The following is a 14,836-nucleotide window of genomic DNA, read 5'->3' as shown; positions in this document are numbered from 1 at the left end:
CTCGAATCACTGGAGGCACCCCACCAGGGCACCCCCTCGAGTGGGTCTTAGAAGCCCAGGCAGATAAGTAAACGCAGAGGGCCCAGTGCTTCAAGGATCTCAACCAGAAAAAGGAGAATAGAGAAAAAGAGAAAAAACGACATGGGGAGACCAAGCTTCAGTGAGCAAGGCCCAAAACTTTATTTTCCAGTGCTTCTTTTATACCCTAAGTTGTGCACATAAAAAATAGAGAAAGGGAGGTATAGAGTCACACCAAAATCACGCGGGGTCAGCAATCTTGACCCTTATCAGGATCAGGGCTTATTTTTGTATGTCTCGTGATATACAAAAGTTTTAGGTGGTTTACATCATCTTCTGGCCAGGAGGCCTGCTAACAGTTTATGGCCCTCTCTCCTAACAAAGGTTAGTCAGCTAGAAAAAGACTTATATTCTTTCAAGGTGATTTACCTAAAGTCAGGCGCTATTCTCCAAAGACACATGACAAGGTTACATTCCGATAAGGCAAGGGTGTAGTGAGCTACAAGAAAAGAATTTATTAACTTAAGATCTGATGTGGTTAAATCAAAGGCTACTTATTTTCTCTATATGTGATTAATATATTTCCAAGGATACAATAAATAGAAAATATGGAAACTTTGCAGCAAGCATTGATTCAACAATGAAATCTTTTTTAGTACTATTCTAATGATTTTAACTTCTTCAACAAATTCCTGTATTTTAGAATATTAGGCTTTCTGTCCTTGCATGGCTGGGAGGCTGTAAACAGTCACATTCGTAGTTGTAAAAGCCCGGACAAACTTGTCAGGCAAGTTAGAAAACTATCAGAGGGGCTTGGATTGGAACACTGCTACTAAGCCGAGGAGAACTTTTTAACAACAGCTCTGAATTAATGTTTTCAGAGAAAGGTGGTTGGGGGGAAGCCCCCGTAAGTATTACAGGACTTGGTAAGAGGCGTAAGATAGTAAGGCAGTCAGACTCCAGTTTTCTTTGGGGTAGATGCTCGGGTAAGTCCAGGGGGTTCCTCGAGTCCTGATTAGCCTTTGCCCGTCAGGCCTCTTCCCCAATTAACCTTTGCCACAGGTAGGATTTCCCTCGCTGGCTCCCGGCAGCTCTTGGACACAATTTCTCTCATTTCCAAATCCAATCCTCAAGTAAGCCCAGGTGATACTCAGCAAAGAGTTTTCCTGCCCTCTTCCCCTTTGTCCCTCTCTGTGTTATCATTATGAGCACAAGCACGGCCTCTTCAGACGCTTACTTTCATTCATTTCTTACCTGCATTATGTACAAAAGAAGGAAAGTCTGAGACTGGCTCAGCAAATACTGCTGCTTTTTATTTAGAACATCTGGAAAGCAAATGGCTGTGCGTTGGCTTATACCAACAATTCCACTCTGTTTTACAGTGATAACATGGTACTGACTCTTAAGAAGTATTAGCATATGTGGTAGTCAATATAAGTGTTACAGAATATGAAGACAGCAAATACATTTGTGCAGTAAAACTCAAGAGACTTTCCTTTCATGGAAGTTGGATATTCACTGGATACTGAGAAAATTGTGGCGGTATGAGATGAGCGGTCAGAAAGAGTATCCCTGGTAGTAAGAAGGAGGTGAATGATGCCCCAGATGAGAGTTAATCACAGACAACAGCACAGCAGCAGCTGATGGACTGCCCTTCATCACACAGGAGTGAAGCAGAGCTGGTACGGGGGCGGCACATGGCCAAACCCACTAGAAATTGGGGTGGTGTCGAGGTCCTTTGGGTCAACCACAGATTCCAGGGTAAATTTCTGTAAAATGGTGGTCAAAAATAAAAACAGCTCCATGAGGGCCAGGCCTTCTCCCACACAATTTCGTTTTCCTGAAAATACACACAGGGGGGATTTGTTCCTTGAACATTATTACATTTTGAATTGTCACAAAATGTATGAATGATTGAACAGATGGAGGCCTGGAAAGATGTTTAGAGACAGATAAACAGGAGAGACACACTCGCTATTCACCTAATATCTTCATAGGAATTTTTCATTCAGTAAATATTGATTGTCAGCTCTGTGTCAAGCACTTCATCGTGTATTCCCACATTTTAACTGCTCTTTTCCACTTCCAGTTTCTATTAGAAGCCCTGAGAGGAGGGAACTTGTATATATGTGCTTCCTTTCTACTTCTGGCACAAAATTCAGCTAAAGATATTTTTCCTCCATGTGCTTTCAAAAGTACATGTCTAAATGTGTCAGTCTCCCACTTGAAAATATTAAATGTCTCTCCCATCTGTTATGAGGTCCAAATGAGTTGAGCTGGCCCTTCATACTTTGTTCCCAGCATGATGTTCGATATCCTTCTTTCCATTCTTCACACCCTCTACTCTTAGCGCTAGCCATATCTATCACTCTTCATCAACCTCCAATACACCATGAAACCTCTACTTTTGTCTCATGATGTTTCATTAGGTCAAGATGCAGTTCTCTGACACTTCCTTCAGGACCTGCGTCCCATGTCATTTCCTCCTTATGGTCTTTGCGATATTCACAGACAGTAGAATCTTGCCTTCTCTGAGTTTCCTCAATACCACATTCATTGCTTCAGTTGAAGCATGAATCACCTTAAATCATAATTCTGGTTCTTCTGCTATGCTAAAATGTGTGCTTTTGAAGGGAAGGCTCAGTCCTTAACATCTTGGTATATACAGAGCAAGACACAAAACAGGCATCAAAAGCTGTCAAATACATGGAGGTGAGTCTGCAGCCAGAGACTCAGCACACACTGTAGTTGTGGAGACCCAGTTTCAAGATCTATGATCATCAGTGGAAGATGATCACAGTGCTCTGCAACCACTGCAGGGTCTCCTGCCGCATTTCCAAGGACTTGCTGACACTGCAGTTAGTTGGCAGGTTCTGACTTTCTCAATCTAAAAAAATGTCCTGCTCCTGTAAAACTGCCCTGACGTCTCTTCTCACTTCGTTCCTGTGAGGCAGTTCAAATTCCCTTTCTTCTGTAAGAATGTTCCTTATTCCAGTTTATGTCTCACTGTGGTGTATGAGTGACCAGAAAACAGGGTTTCTCCTTCTGGTCTCATGAGCAGCCTGTGCTTTCCTCTCTCACAACACTATTCAATGTTCTCTTTAGTAATCTGCTTCCCTAACTAGATTGTGAGCCCACGTTGGTGCCCATTCTGTACTTTTAACCCCAGAACTCAGCCTAGGGAGTGAGGGATATCACATGGTAAATACGCAAACTTATGGACTTATGTACCTTTCTCATGGCAGGCAAGGAAAGTCTAAAAGTTTCACCTGCTAAGAGGAGCTCACAGGTAGCTCAGTGCTACCTAAGATTATTATTGAATTATGCTATAGGCATAATTCAATTAACCTGTTTTCTAGCTTTCTTACTTTGGAAGAACTGGGTCACCTCCCTGAAGTTCCAATACTGGGAATGTGTGGTGAGGGGAGGAAACACAAGGGCATTGAGAATGGTGCTTGTGATTGTGGACAAAAAGCACTTCTACCAGCCCCAGAGAGGGCATCATTAAGTTCCAACCAACTCCAGAAAGGTACCTTGTTCCCTAAGTACTTAAGGAAATTAACTTTTATTACCTGCTGAGAAAGCCATGAAGTAGTCACTCTTCTTAAAGTTGCCGCTCTCATCCAGGAAGTGGGCAGGGTCAAATACCTCTGGGTTGGGGAATTCTTTGTCATCATGTAGCACAGAACTCAGTGATGTTACTATAGTCGTGCCCTGGAATGAAAGATGAAGATCAACTGAGTTATAAGAAATCATGGAACAAAAGAAATGTTGCAAATCATTTAGTCCAGTCTTTGATCTATAGATGAAGAGCCCCAGAGCCAAAGAAGGGCAGTGGCAATTCCAGAGAGACAGACCAAGCAATAAGCACGGATGGGTTTAAAATCAATGGCAGTGATGTTACTAAGTGGCCTCCAACAACATCTGAAGTACTGACTACTTGGTTACTTGGTTTCTGAATCCCCTTTACTTATCACGGTGTTTAGACACTGCTGTTCGTTTTGCTCAATTTCATCATTTCATTTTCATACATCTCATATGTGGATTATGTTTTAAAATGTAAACCTCTGATGACTCTTGAAAAGTCAGATGTATTTGGAACCTGTTTATAGGGCTTTTCAAAAATAGAAGTCTGATATGATTAAAAATGACATCTGGCAAATCCAAACAGATAGAAACAGGTTAGTGGTTGTCAGGGGCCGGAGGGAGGGAGGAATGGGCAATGACTGCTTAATGGATAGGTTGGGTTTCTTTTTGGAGTGATGAAAATGTTCTGAACTAGATAGTAGCTATGGTTGCACAACATTGTGGATGTACTAAATTTCACTGAATTGCTCACTTTAAAATAGTTAAAATGGTAATTTTTACATTATAACTTATTTTCAGTTCAGTTCAGTCATTCAGTCGTGTCTGACTCTTTGTGACGCCATGAACCGCAGCACGCCAGGCCTCCCTGTCCATCACCAACTCCTGGAGTTCACCCAAACCCATGTCCATTGAGTCAGTGATGCCATCCAACCATCTCATCCTCTGTCGTCCCCTTCTCCTCCTGCCCTCAATCTTTCCCAAAATCAGGGTCTTTTCCAATGAGTCAGCTCTTCGCATTAGGTGGCCAAAGGAGTGGAGTTTCAGCTTCAGCATCAGTCCTTTCAATAAACACCCAGGACTGATCTCCTTTAGGATGGACTGGTTGGATCTCCTTGCAGTCCGAGGAACTCTCGAGTCTTCTCCAACACCACAGTTCAAAAGCATCAATTCTTCGGCGATCAGCTTTCTTCACAGTCCAACTCTCACATCCATACATGACCACGGGAAAAACCATTGCCTTGACTAGACAGACCTTTTTGGCAAAGTAACGTCTCTGCTTTTTAATATGCTATCTAGTAATCAAAGAGGACATGAATAGATGGAGAAATATACCATGTTCATGGATTGGAAGAATAAATATTGTAAAAATGAGTATACTACCCAAAGTAATTTATACATTCAATGCAATCCCTATCAAGCTACCAACAATATTTTTCACAGAACTAGAACAAATAATCTCACAATTTGTATGGAAATACAAAAAACCTCGAATAGCCAAAGCAATCTTGAGGAAGAAGAATGGAACTGGGGGAATTAACCTGCCGGACTTCAGGCTCTATTACAAAGCCACAGTCATCAAGACAGTATGGTACTGGCATAAAGACAGAAATATAGATCAATGGAACAAAATAGAAAGCCCAGAGATAAACCCACGCTCCTATGGACACCTTATCTTCGACAAAGGAGGCAAGAATATAAAATGGAGAAAAGACAGTCTCTTTAACAAGTGGTGCTGGGAAAACTGGTCAGCCACTTGTAAAAGAATGAAACTAGAACACTTCCTAACACCATACACCAAAATAAACTCAAAATGGATTAAAGATCTAAATGTAAGACCAGAAACTATAAAACTCCTAGAGGAGAACGTAGGCAAAACACTCTCTGACATAAATCACAGCAGGATCCTCCAAGACCCACCTCCCAGAATATTGGAAATAAAAGCAAAAATAAACAAATGGGACCTAATTAAAATCAAAGACTTCTGCACAGCAAAGGAAACTCTAAGCAAGGTGAGAAGACAACCTTCAGAATGGGAGACAATAATAGCAAATGAAGCAATTGATAAAGGATTAATCTCCAAATTATACAAGCAGCTCCTGCAGCTTAATTCCAGAAAACTAAGTGACCCAATCAAAAAATGGGCCAAAGAACTAAACAGACATTTCTCCAAAGAAGACATAAAGATGGCTAATAAACACATGAAAAAATGCTCAACATCCCTCATCATCAGAGAAATGCAAATCAAAACCGCAATGAGATACCATTTCACACCAGTCAGAATGGCTGCTATCCAAAGGTCTACATGCAATGAGTGCTGGAGAGGGTGTGGAGAGAAGGGAACCCTCTTGCACTGTTGGTGGGAATGCAAACTAGTACAGCCACTATGGAGAACAGTGTGGAGATTCCTCAGAAAACTGGAAATAGAACTGCCATATGATCCAGCGATCGCACTCCTGGGCATACATACCGAGGAAACCAGAATTGAAAGAGACACATGTACTCCAATGTTCATTGCAGCACTGTTTATAATAGCCAGGACATGGAAGCAACCTAGATGTCCATCTGCAGATGAATGGATAAGAAAGCTTTGGTACATATACATAATGGAGTATTTCTCAGCCATCAGAAAGAATGCATTTGAATCAGTTTTGGTGAGGTGGATGAAATTGGAGCCAATTGTACAGAGTGAAGTAAGCCAGAAAGAAGAACATCAATGCCGTGTATTAACGCATATATATGGAATTTAGAAAAATGGTAACCTGAACCCTGTATAAGAGACTGCAAAAGAGACATAGGCATTTAGAACAGTCTTTGGGACTCTGTGGGAGAGGGTGAAGGTGGAATGATTGGAGAGAATGGAATTGTAGCATGTATATTATCATAAGTGACCAGTCCAGGTTCGACGCATAAATTTTCCTCTGTTCATTTCTTTGCATTTGTGCTTTTTTAATAAAATTCTTTTTTAGATATAAAATTAAAAAAAAAAAAAGGAAACGTGGTAGAGAAAGAGCGTGTGAATAAAAGAAAAAAAAAAGCACATGTGTATATATGCTGGAAAATATAAATAATTACGTACTGCAAAAAAAAAAAAAAAAATATGCTATCTAGGTTGGTCATAACTTTCCTTCCAAGGAGTAAGCGTCTTTTAATTTCATGGCTGCAATCACCATCTGCAGTGATTTTGGAGCCCAAAAAAATAAAGTCTGACACCGTTTCCACTGTTTGTCCATCTATTTCCCATGAAGTGATGGAACCAGATGTCATGATCTTAGTTTTCTGAATGTTGAGCTTCAAGCCAACCTTTTCACTCTCCTCTTTCACTTTCATCAAGAGGCTTTTTAGTTCCTCTTCACTTTCTGCCATAAGGGTGGTGTCATCTGCATATCTGAGGTTATTGATATTTCTCCTGGCAATCTTGATTCCAGCTTGTGCTTCTTCTAGCCCAGCGTTCCTCATGATGTACTCTGCATACAAGTTAAATAAGCAGGGTGACAATATACAGCCTTGACGTATATAGTCCTTTTCCATGTCCAGTTCTAACTGGTGCTGCCTGGCCTGCATATAGGTTTCTCAAGAGGCAGGTCAGGTAGTCTGGTATTCCCATCTCTTTCAGAATTTTCCATAGTTTCTTGTGATCCACACAGTCAAAGGCTTTGGCATAGTCAATAAAGCAGAAATAGATGGTTTTTTGGAACTCTCTTGCTTTTTCAATGATCCAGCAGGTGTTGGCAATTTGATCTCTGGTTCCTCTGCCTTTTCTAAAACCAGCTTGAACATCTGGGAGTTCATGGCTCACGTATTGCTGAAGCCTGGTTTGGAGAATTTTGAGCATGACTTTTCTAGCGTGTAAGATGAGTGCAATTGTGCGGTAATTTGAGCATTCTTTGGTGTTACCTTTCTTTGGGATTGTAATGAAGACTGACCTTTTCCAGTCCTGTGGTCACTGCTGAGTTTTCCAAATTTGCTGGCATATTGAGTGCAGCACTTTCACAGCATCATCTTTCAGGATTTGAAATAGCTCAACTGGAATTCCATCACCTCCACTAGCTTTGTTCGTAGTGATACTTTCTAAGACCCACTTGACTTCACATTCCAGGATGTCTGGCTCTAGGTGAGTGATCGCACCATCGTGATTATCTTGGTCATGAAGATCTTTTTTGTACAGTTCTTCTGTGTATTCTTGCCACCTCTTCTTAATATCTTCTGCTTCTGTTAGGACCATACCATTTCTGTCCTTTATTGAGCCCATCTTTGCATGAAATGTTCCCTTGGTATCTCTAATTTTCTTGAAGAGATCTCTAGTCTTTCCCATTCTGTTGTTTTCCTCTATTTCTTTGCATTGATCGCTGAGGAAGGCTTTCTTATCTCTCCTTGCTATTTTTGGAGCTCTGCATTCAGATGCTTATATCGTTCCTTTTTTCCTTTGCTTTTCGCTTCTCTTCTTTTCACAGCTATTTGTAAAGCCTCCTCAGACAGCCATTTTGCTTTTTTGCATTACTTATACTTAAAGCCAGTCAAAGGTAAATAAAACTTAAAGTTCAGTTCCTCAGTTGCATTAATCACATTTCAGGCATCCACTGGGCACATGTGGCTAGTGGTTGTCATAAGGGGCACACAGATATTCAGAATTCCATCTTTCCCAGAAGATAGCAGTAATAATTTCAACCTTAAGAAACTCACAACCCTTTTCTCCTCAAAGCAGAATTTTTAGTTATCTTATTTTTATGTATAATAGTAACATATGCGGTCTTCAAAATAGAATAGCTTGTAGGATGCCAACTAGAAAGTCTGAATAAAAACAGAAATCATGTGTTAGAAAGCACTGGAAAACTGCTGACAAAAATTGGTCTCCAGATTCCAGATGAAAGAAACTTGGAAAGGCAAATTGGCATCTGCAGTCAATTTTTGACTGTGTACATATACAATTCTGAAATAGGAGGTGTTATGTAATTCTGTCTAGTGGAGGAAAGATGAACACTTTCTGGGAGAAGATAAACATCACCTAAGACCGTTTTTTTCTTATATAATATCTGAGATTAAGCCAAATTTATTAGGCACAGAAAAGGCAAAACTAATTGAACACCCAAAAGAAATATATATACATAATAAAAATATACCCACAGTATGGAAAATTTCCCACCTATTTTATGAGGCCAGCATCACCTTGATATCAGAAGTCTGACAAAAATGTTTTGAGAAAGGATAATTGTAGACCAGCCTCTTAACAAATATAAATACAAATGTCCTCAATAAAATGCAGCAAACCACATTCAGCTTTTTATACATGAGGGAGACAGAGATAGATGGAACAAAATATATACCACATAAACAAATGTAGAGAATCCATTTGATCAAATTATACACACATTTGTGGAAAAAATTAGACAGATTGTGAACATCAAGGGAGAGGGGAAAATAGGGAGTTCCTAATCAATGGGCATAAAATGGTTGCCAAGGGTTTGAGGGAGAGAGGAATGAATAGACAGAGCACAGAGGATTTTTAGAGCCATGAAACTACTCTATATGATACTACTATGATGGATACATATCATTAGACTCTTGCTCAAACTCACAGAATGTACAAGAGTGAGCCCTAATGTAAATGATGAACTTTGGATGCTAATGATGGTCAGTATAGGCTCATCAATTCTAAAAAAGTGTACCTGTGTGGTAGAGGATATTGATAATGGGTGACGCAATGCATGTGTGGAGGAGGAAGTATATGGGAAATCACTATATCTTCAGCTTAAAATTGCTGTGAACCTAAAACTGCTGTAAAAAATAAAGTTTATCCCCCAAATAATACAAAAATAGGATTAGAAAGTATTTCCCTAATCTGTTTTTTTTAATATTTACAAAAATGTACATAAAATGTCATTCTCAGTGATGAGATATATAGCCCTCACCTCTTCCAGGATATCATAAATGAAACAACAGCCACTATCAACACCTTGTTCAATATTATCCTTGAAATCCTGCAAGTGTGATAATGCAATAAAGTAAATCAAAGTCATGAGAATTGGAAAATAAAGAATAAAACAGATGGCAGAATTGTGGTGCATATAGATATTACAAATAAATCTACAAACAAATTATTAACAATGATATATGAATTTGGAAAGGTTGTTAGATATAAGGGCATCAAGATAATAAAATCAATTATATTTCCTTATACCAAAAAAATGAAAAAAGCAATTTTAAAATGATAATATGTATAATAAGATCAAGAATATTTCTTATCTGAGAAAAACATAACAGATGTGCAAGTTACTGTACTAAAAACAAAACAGTATCAAAGAAATTAAAGATAGTCCAAATTAACTGTATCTGTGAATTGAAAGCATCAACCTGTCAAGATGTTAATTTCCAAATTGATTTGATATTACCACGAAAAAAATCACAGCTGAGTGTTTTGGGTAATTGACAAATGAATACCAAAATTTATCTGGAAATGTAAACAGCTAAGAGTAGCCAAAACAATATTAAAGAAGCAGAACAAATTTGGGAGACTTAGCCAGATATTGAGATCTGCCACAAAGATTTATAGCCACAAATTAGAAACAACACAAACCCCATCAAGCTGCCACATGTATGATTTTTCCAATTCTCTCATCTTGAGGACTGAAATCATACTGTGAATATGGGAACTTCAAGAGTGCTGAGGTCACTGTAAGAGAAGCAATTTTACCTTGGGGATGAAGTAGTTTCTGAATTTAATGTCACGGGTCACCGCGTGGGGCAGACTGGTGGGGACAAGGTCAATATATCTCTGGATCTCGTGAACCACAGCATCCATGTAGGGCATGTGGCTTCTGTCCTGCATGCAGGGCCTCCGGTGTCTGCCAATCACATGGTCAATCTCTTCCTGGACTTTAGCTGATAAGACACAAGTAAGACTATTGGAAAAAAGAGGAAAACACATGCCACATTTTCATATCAAATCAGGGTGACATAAAACTCTGTAAAGGTGTTCCAACATCTTTATAAACATCAATTACATGTCCAGAAGTACACCTAGATTTAGAGAGTTTTCATAATACAGGTACAAATGACACTTATACAAGCTAGGCTTTGAGATAAATCTGTGCACACCTATATATTAGCATGAAAAGTGAAAAAAGTGTTAGTCACTCAGTCGTGTCTGACTCTTCCTGACCCTGTGGACTAATAGCCCACCAGGCTCCTCTGTCCATGGAATTCTCCAGGCAAGAATACTGGAGTGGATTGCCATGCCCTCCTCCAGAGGATCTTCCCAACCCTTGTCTTCTGCATCGCAGGCAGATTCTTTACCATCTGAACCACCAGGGAAGCCTATATATTAGCATGCATGCATGCTAAGTCGCTTCAGTCATGTCCAACTCTTTTCAACCCTATGAATTGTATCTCGCCAGGTTCCTCTGTCCATGGGATTCTCCCTGCAAGAATACTGGGGTGAGTTGCTATGCCTTCCTTCAGGGGCTCTTCTGGACACAGGGATTGAACCCGCCTCTCTTACATCTTCTGTACTGGCAGGCAGGTTCTTTATCACTAGCGCCACCGGGGAAGCTCATATATTAGCATCAGTTCAGTTCAGTTCAGTTGTTCAGTCGTGTCCGACTCTTTGCGACCCCATGAATCACAGCACGCCAGGCCTCCCTGTCCATTACCAACTCCCGGAGTTCACTTAAACTCACCTCCATCCAGTCGGTGATGCTAGAGGATCATTAATAAAAAATAGAAATGATGAAACACTTTAAACACAAACAGTATATTATTAACTCAAGAAATTTCTGTCATCACATGTAGGAGACAGGAAGAATAAAAGAAAAGCAGGCCCCAACAAGGGCCGAAAAAGAAATTTATAATTATTGATAAACTGGATGCTATAAGGCATAAGACTCTTGGAACAAGTAGAGGGAACAGTTTATAATCTTGAAAACAAGATATGATCCTGGGGTTGGAAAACTGACCCCAGACTGTTTCTCAACTGGCGTCTCAGAGTCACATGTTTTACATATCTAGTGGAAAATCAATAGATAAGAATATTAGTCTTAGCTACTGATTTGTTATTGATTACTGTTTCCTAATTACTAAATGGTTAATGATCATTTTGTTCTTTGGCCCTGAATGATACATGAGTTATAGTTTAACTCCCCACATATTCTTTCATTCACGGCTGAAAGTATAATAAAGCTGGCTTGGATTTAGTTTTGGCACCTTCACCTTGGAGCGGTGTTGGTCCCCTGATCCTCGCTTTTCTATAAATTCTTGTGTCTCGTTTCTCATTCTCTCACTGTATCGCGCTTTCTGAAACTGCTTGTCGAACTGGTCTCGACAATCACAGAGAGAAAAACAGGAATCAAATATTATTTTCATATCAAAATAATATATGATGTTTTAAAAATCAAATTCTGTAACTGATGTATGTATGGTTTGCAATTTGTATATGTATTGTGTGTGTATTTATTTGCAACTTGAAATGCTATCTTATTTAATGTTTAAAAAGGGAAAAAATTATTTTAGGTACAGTTCAGTTCCGTTCAGTCATGTCCAACTCTTTGCGACCCCATGAACCGCAGCATACCAGGCTTCCCTGCCCATCACCAACTTCCGGAGTCCACCCAAACCCATGTCCATTGAGTCAGTGATGCCATCCAATCATCTTATCCTCCGTCTTCCCCTTCTTCTCCCGCCTTCAATCTTTCCCAGCATCAGGGTTCTTTCCAATGAGTCAGCTCTTCATATCAGGTGGCCTTTTAGGTATAATCTTCTGTCCAAATAGTATATATCTTTTTCTAAATCTAACCTTTTAAAGTACTTCTCAGACTGTGAAAATTTCTCAGGCTTTCTCACCAAATTTCTAGAATTTCTGCTATACTTCAATAATATAGCTCCCATCTTCCCTACCCTAGCATTATAATGCTGCATATTTAGAACAGGGAAAGATTTAGGTAAAAACATATCTACCATTCAAAGTGGCCACTTCTTAAGAAAACTAATAGTCCATTGTAGGCCAATTTATCCTGGTTGGGCCTGCTGCAAATCACTTCCTATGAAGTCCAGATACTTGACCAGAATTTTTTATTGATGAACTCCATAGCTTTATTGCCTTTGCTACTGCTCATACTGCCTTCATTTTTCTCAGCAATCCTCCCTACTATACAAATTTGTCTTACTTTCACCTTTGTTTAAAAAAATATTGGGGCAGCTTATAGCTGGTGGCATAGAAATTTCAAAACTAAAGCTTCTCTAAGAGAAATTATAAGACAGAAGACCCAATATCTTCCCCGAAACTCACCCTGCCCACCATGTTAGCATACCTGTGACCTCTGGGTGCTTCAGCAGCAGGAGGAGCCCATATCTCAGCGTGGTGCTTGTCGTCTCTGTCCCAGCGCCAAACAAATCAGACACAGTTGCTACCAAGTTTTCAAAAGTAAACTCCATCTCTTGATTGTGCTTTTCCTAGGAGTTATTTGATGTAATTATCTGGTAGTTTGCCAGCATAAATAATTAAAATCAATCCAAAATAACACACACTATTACAAAGCTAAACAAACCTAGACACTCGAGGGCAGTACTACAACAACTGCAAAGTGTGTGGACTGGGCTGATGAAGTCTTGATTTCCTACTCCTCATCCCTGGCTTGCCTAAAAACTTCATTCCAAGCCTCTGTTGCAGGTACACTGGTCAAGCAACCTACTTCATACCAAAGAGCTTGCTGATGCCAGTTTCTCTCTTTCTTTCTTCATAGTCAAAACACAGATACAGAGGTAGAAGTGGTGTAGTCATCATTTTGAAACATGAGTATCTGAGCATGAAGATGAAACCTACATACTTAAATATGCTGGAGGAAAATGGAAGGCACTCGAGTTCAATGTACTTCATGGCTAGCCCTGGACTTCCCAACATAACAGTCTCTGTGAATCCATTCTTTTATTTGTAATCTATTCTAGGATGGGCTGCTATGTTAGCTTTTGCACATTTTCAACTTCTTCATGGGTCCTTAGGCAGAGTCCAGGTAAAATGGTTTAAAAGGAAAAGAGAATTGCAAACTCTTGATTCTGGTTTATAACATTTTTCAAGATATGGCTCTAATTTGCTCATTTCTATCAATTAAGGTTGTGTTTGCCTACCAATAAAAAGTTAACAGTGGTTTAAAGAAATAGTGATTTTATTTATCCCACATACAAAGACAAAATGGGGCCAGCCACTACTGTATTCCAAGATGTGAGGCAATAGGCAGCTTGGTCGAGGAAATGAGTGCAGATGCTCAGAATAAGGAATTGATGAATAAAGCTCTCACAAACTGGAAGTTGGGAAAGCAAAAGCCCTTCACAAGGACAACTAATGTAGGTTTGGAGGAGGGACATATGTGACATGAAATTGATAATAAGAATGGAACAATCTGAAATACTGACTACAGAGGTCATGAACATACCAAAAATAGCCATTTCCTCCTATCCAGTCCTCTAGGCTAGCATTAATTTAATAAGGCTCTTATAATCCCCAAGTGACCTGTGGCATGCCCAATATTATATAATCCAACACCATTAAGATAGACTTAACCCTATCACTGGAAAAGACTCTGATGCTGGGAAAGGTTGGGGGCGGGAGGAGAAGGGGACGACCGAGAATGAGATGGCTGGATGGCATCACCGACTCTGTGGACATGAGTTTGAGTGAACTCCGGGAGTTGGTGGTGGACAGGGAGGCCTGGTGTGCTGTGATTCATGGGGTCGCAGAGAGTCGGACACGACTGAGCGACTGAAATGAACTGAACTGAACTGAACCCTGTCACAGTTGTACCTGATAGACAAAAGTAGTTATCCCCATTTTTAACATCAACTTCACACAGTTTCCAAGTTTGTCAACTCAAAATTAGTCTGAGGCCAAGAAGGAGAATAGAGTTCTTATAAATCGTTATTGCTATTTCTATCTGTTTAAGTGAATTTGAAGAATCAGTGGTTATGTACACATAGTCTATCAAAAATAAGCTAGCCTATGCAAAACCTTGCTGAAAGAAATGAAAGAAGACCTAAATAAATAGAAATACATCCCATGTTCATCTATTGAAAGACTTGGAATAGTTAAGATGGCATTACTCCTAAACTGACCTACAGATGCAACATGATCCTTGGGAAAATGGATCAGATTCTACTAGGACGGCTAGAATCAAAAAGACAGATAATTAGAAGCACTGTCAAATATGTGAATAAACTGTAACTTTCATACACTGCTGGTGAGTATATA

At 39.6% G+C, this 14,836-nt stretch overlaps 1 protein-coding gene across 2 annotated transcripts in view; it reads right to left on the bottom strand.

The window, feature by feature from the left end:
* Positions 1-207: 207 nt before the first annotated feature.
* LOC129555975 (cytochrome P450 2C18-like) overlaps positions 208-14,836 on the bottom strand; it is a 32,412-nt gene continuing 17,783 nt past the window's right edge. The window contains exons 6-9 of one of the 2 annotated variants that reach the window (XM_055425936.2): positions 12,906-13,047; positions 10,295-10,482; positions 3,591-3,732; positions 208-1,858 (exon numbers count right to left, since the gene is read on the bottom strand). In XM_055425936.2, the coding sequence (XP_055281911.2) occupies positions 1,677-1,858; positions 3,591-3,732; positions 10,295-10,482; positions 12,906-13,047 (654 nt within the window). In that variant the 3' untranslated portion in view covers positions 208-1,676. The remainder of the gene's footprint in view (positions 1,859-3,590; positions 3,733-10,294; positions 10,483-12,905; positions 13,048-14,836) is intronic. The other variant, XM_055425937.2, reaches the window with a different exon arrangement.

The sequence above is a fragment of the Moschus berezovskii genome, chromosome 12, assembly GCF_049115385.1.
Source record: "Moschus berezovskii isolate FMDL1 chromosome 12, NW_MosBer_1.0, whole genome shotgun sequence".
Taxonomy (NCBI): Eukaryota; Metazoa; Chordata; class Mammalia; order Artiodactyla; family Moschidae; genus Moschus; species Moschus berezovskii.
Note: the sequence above shows the minus strand (reverse complement) of the source record. Positions and strands in the feature narration are given on the sequence as shown.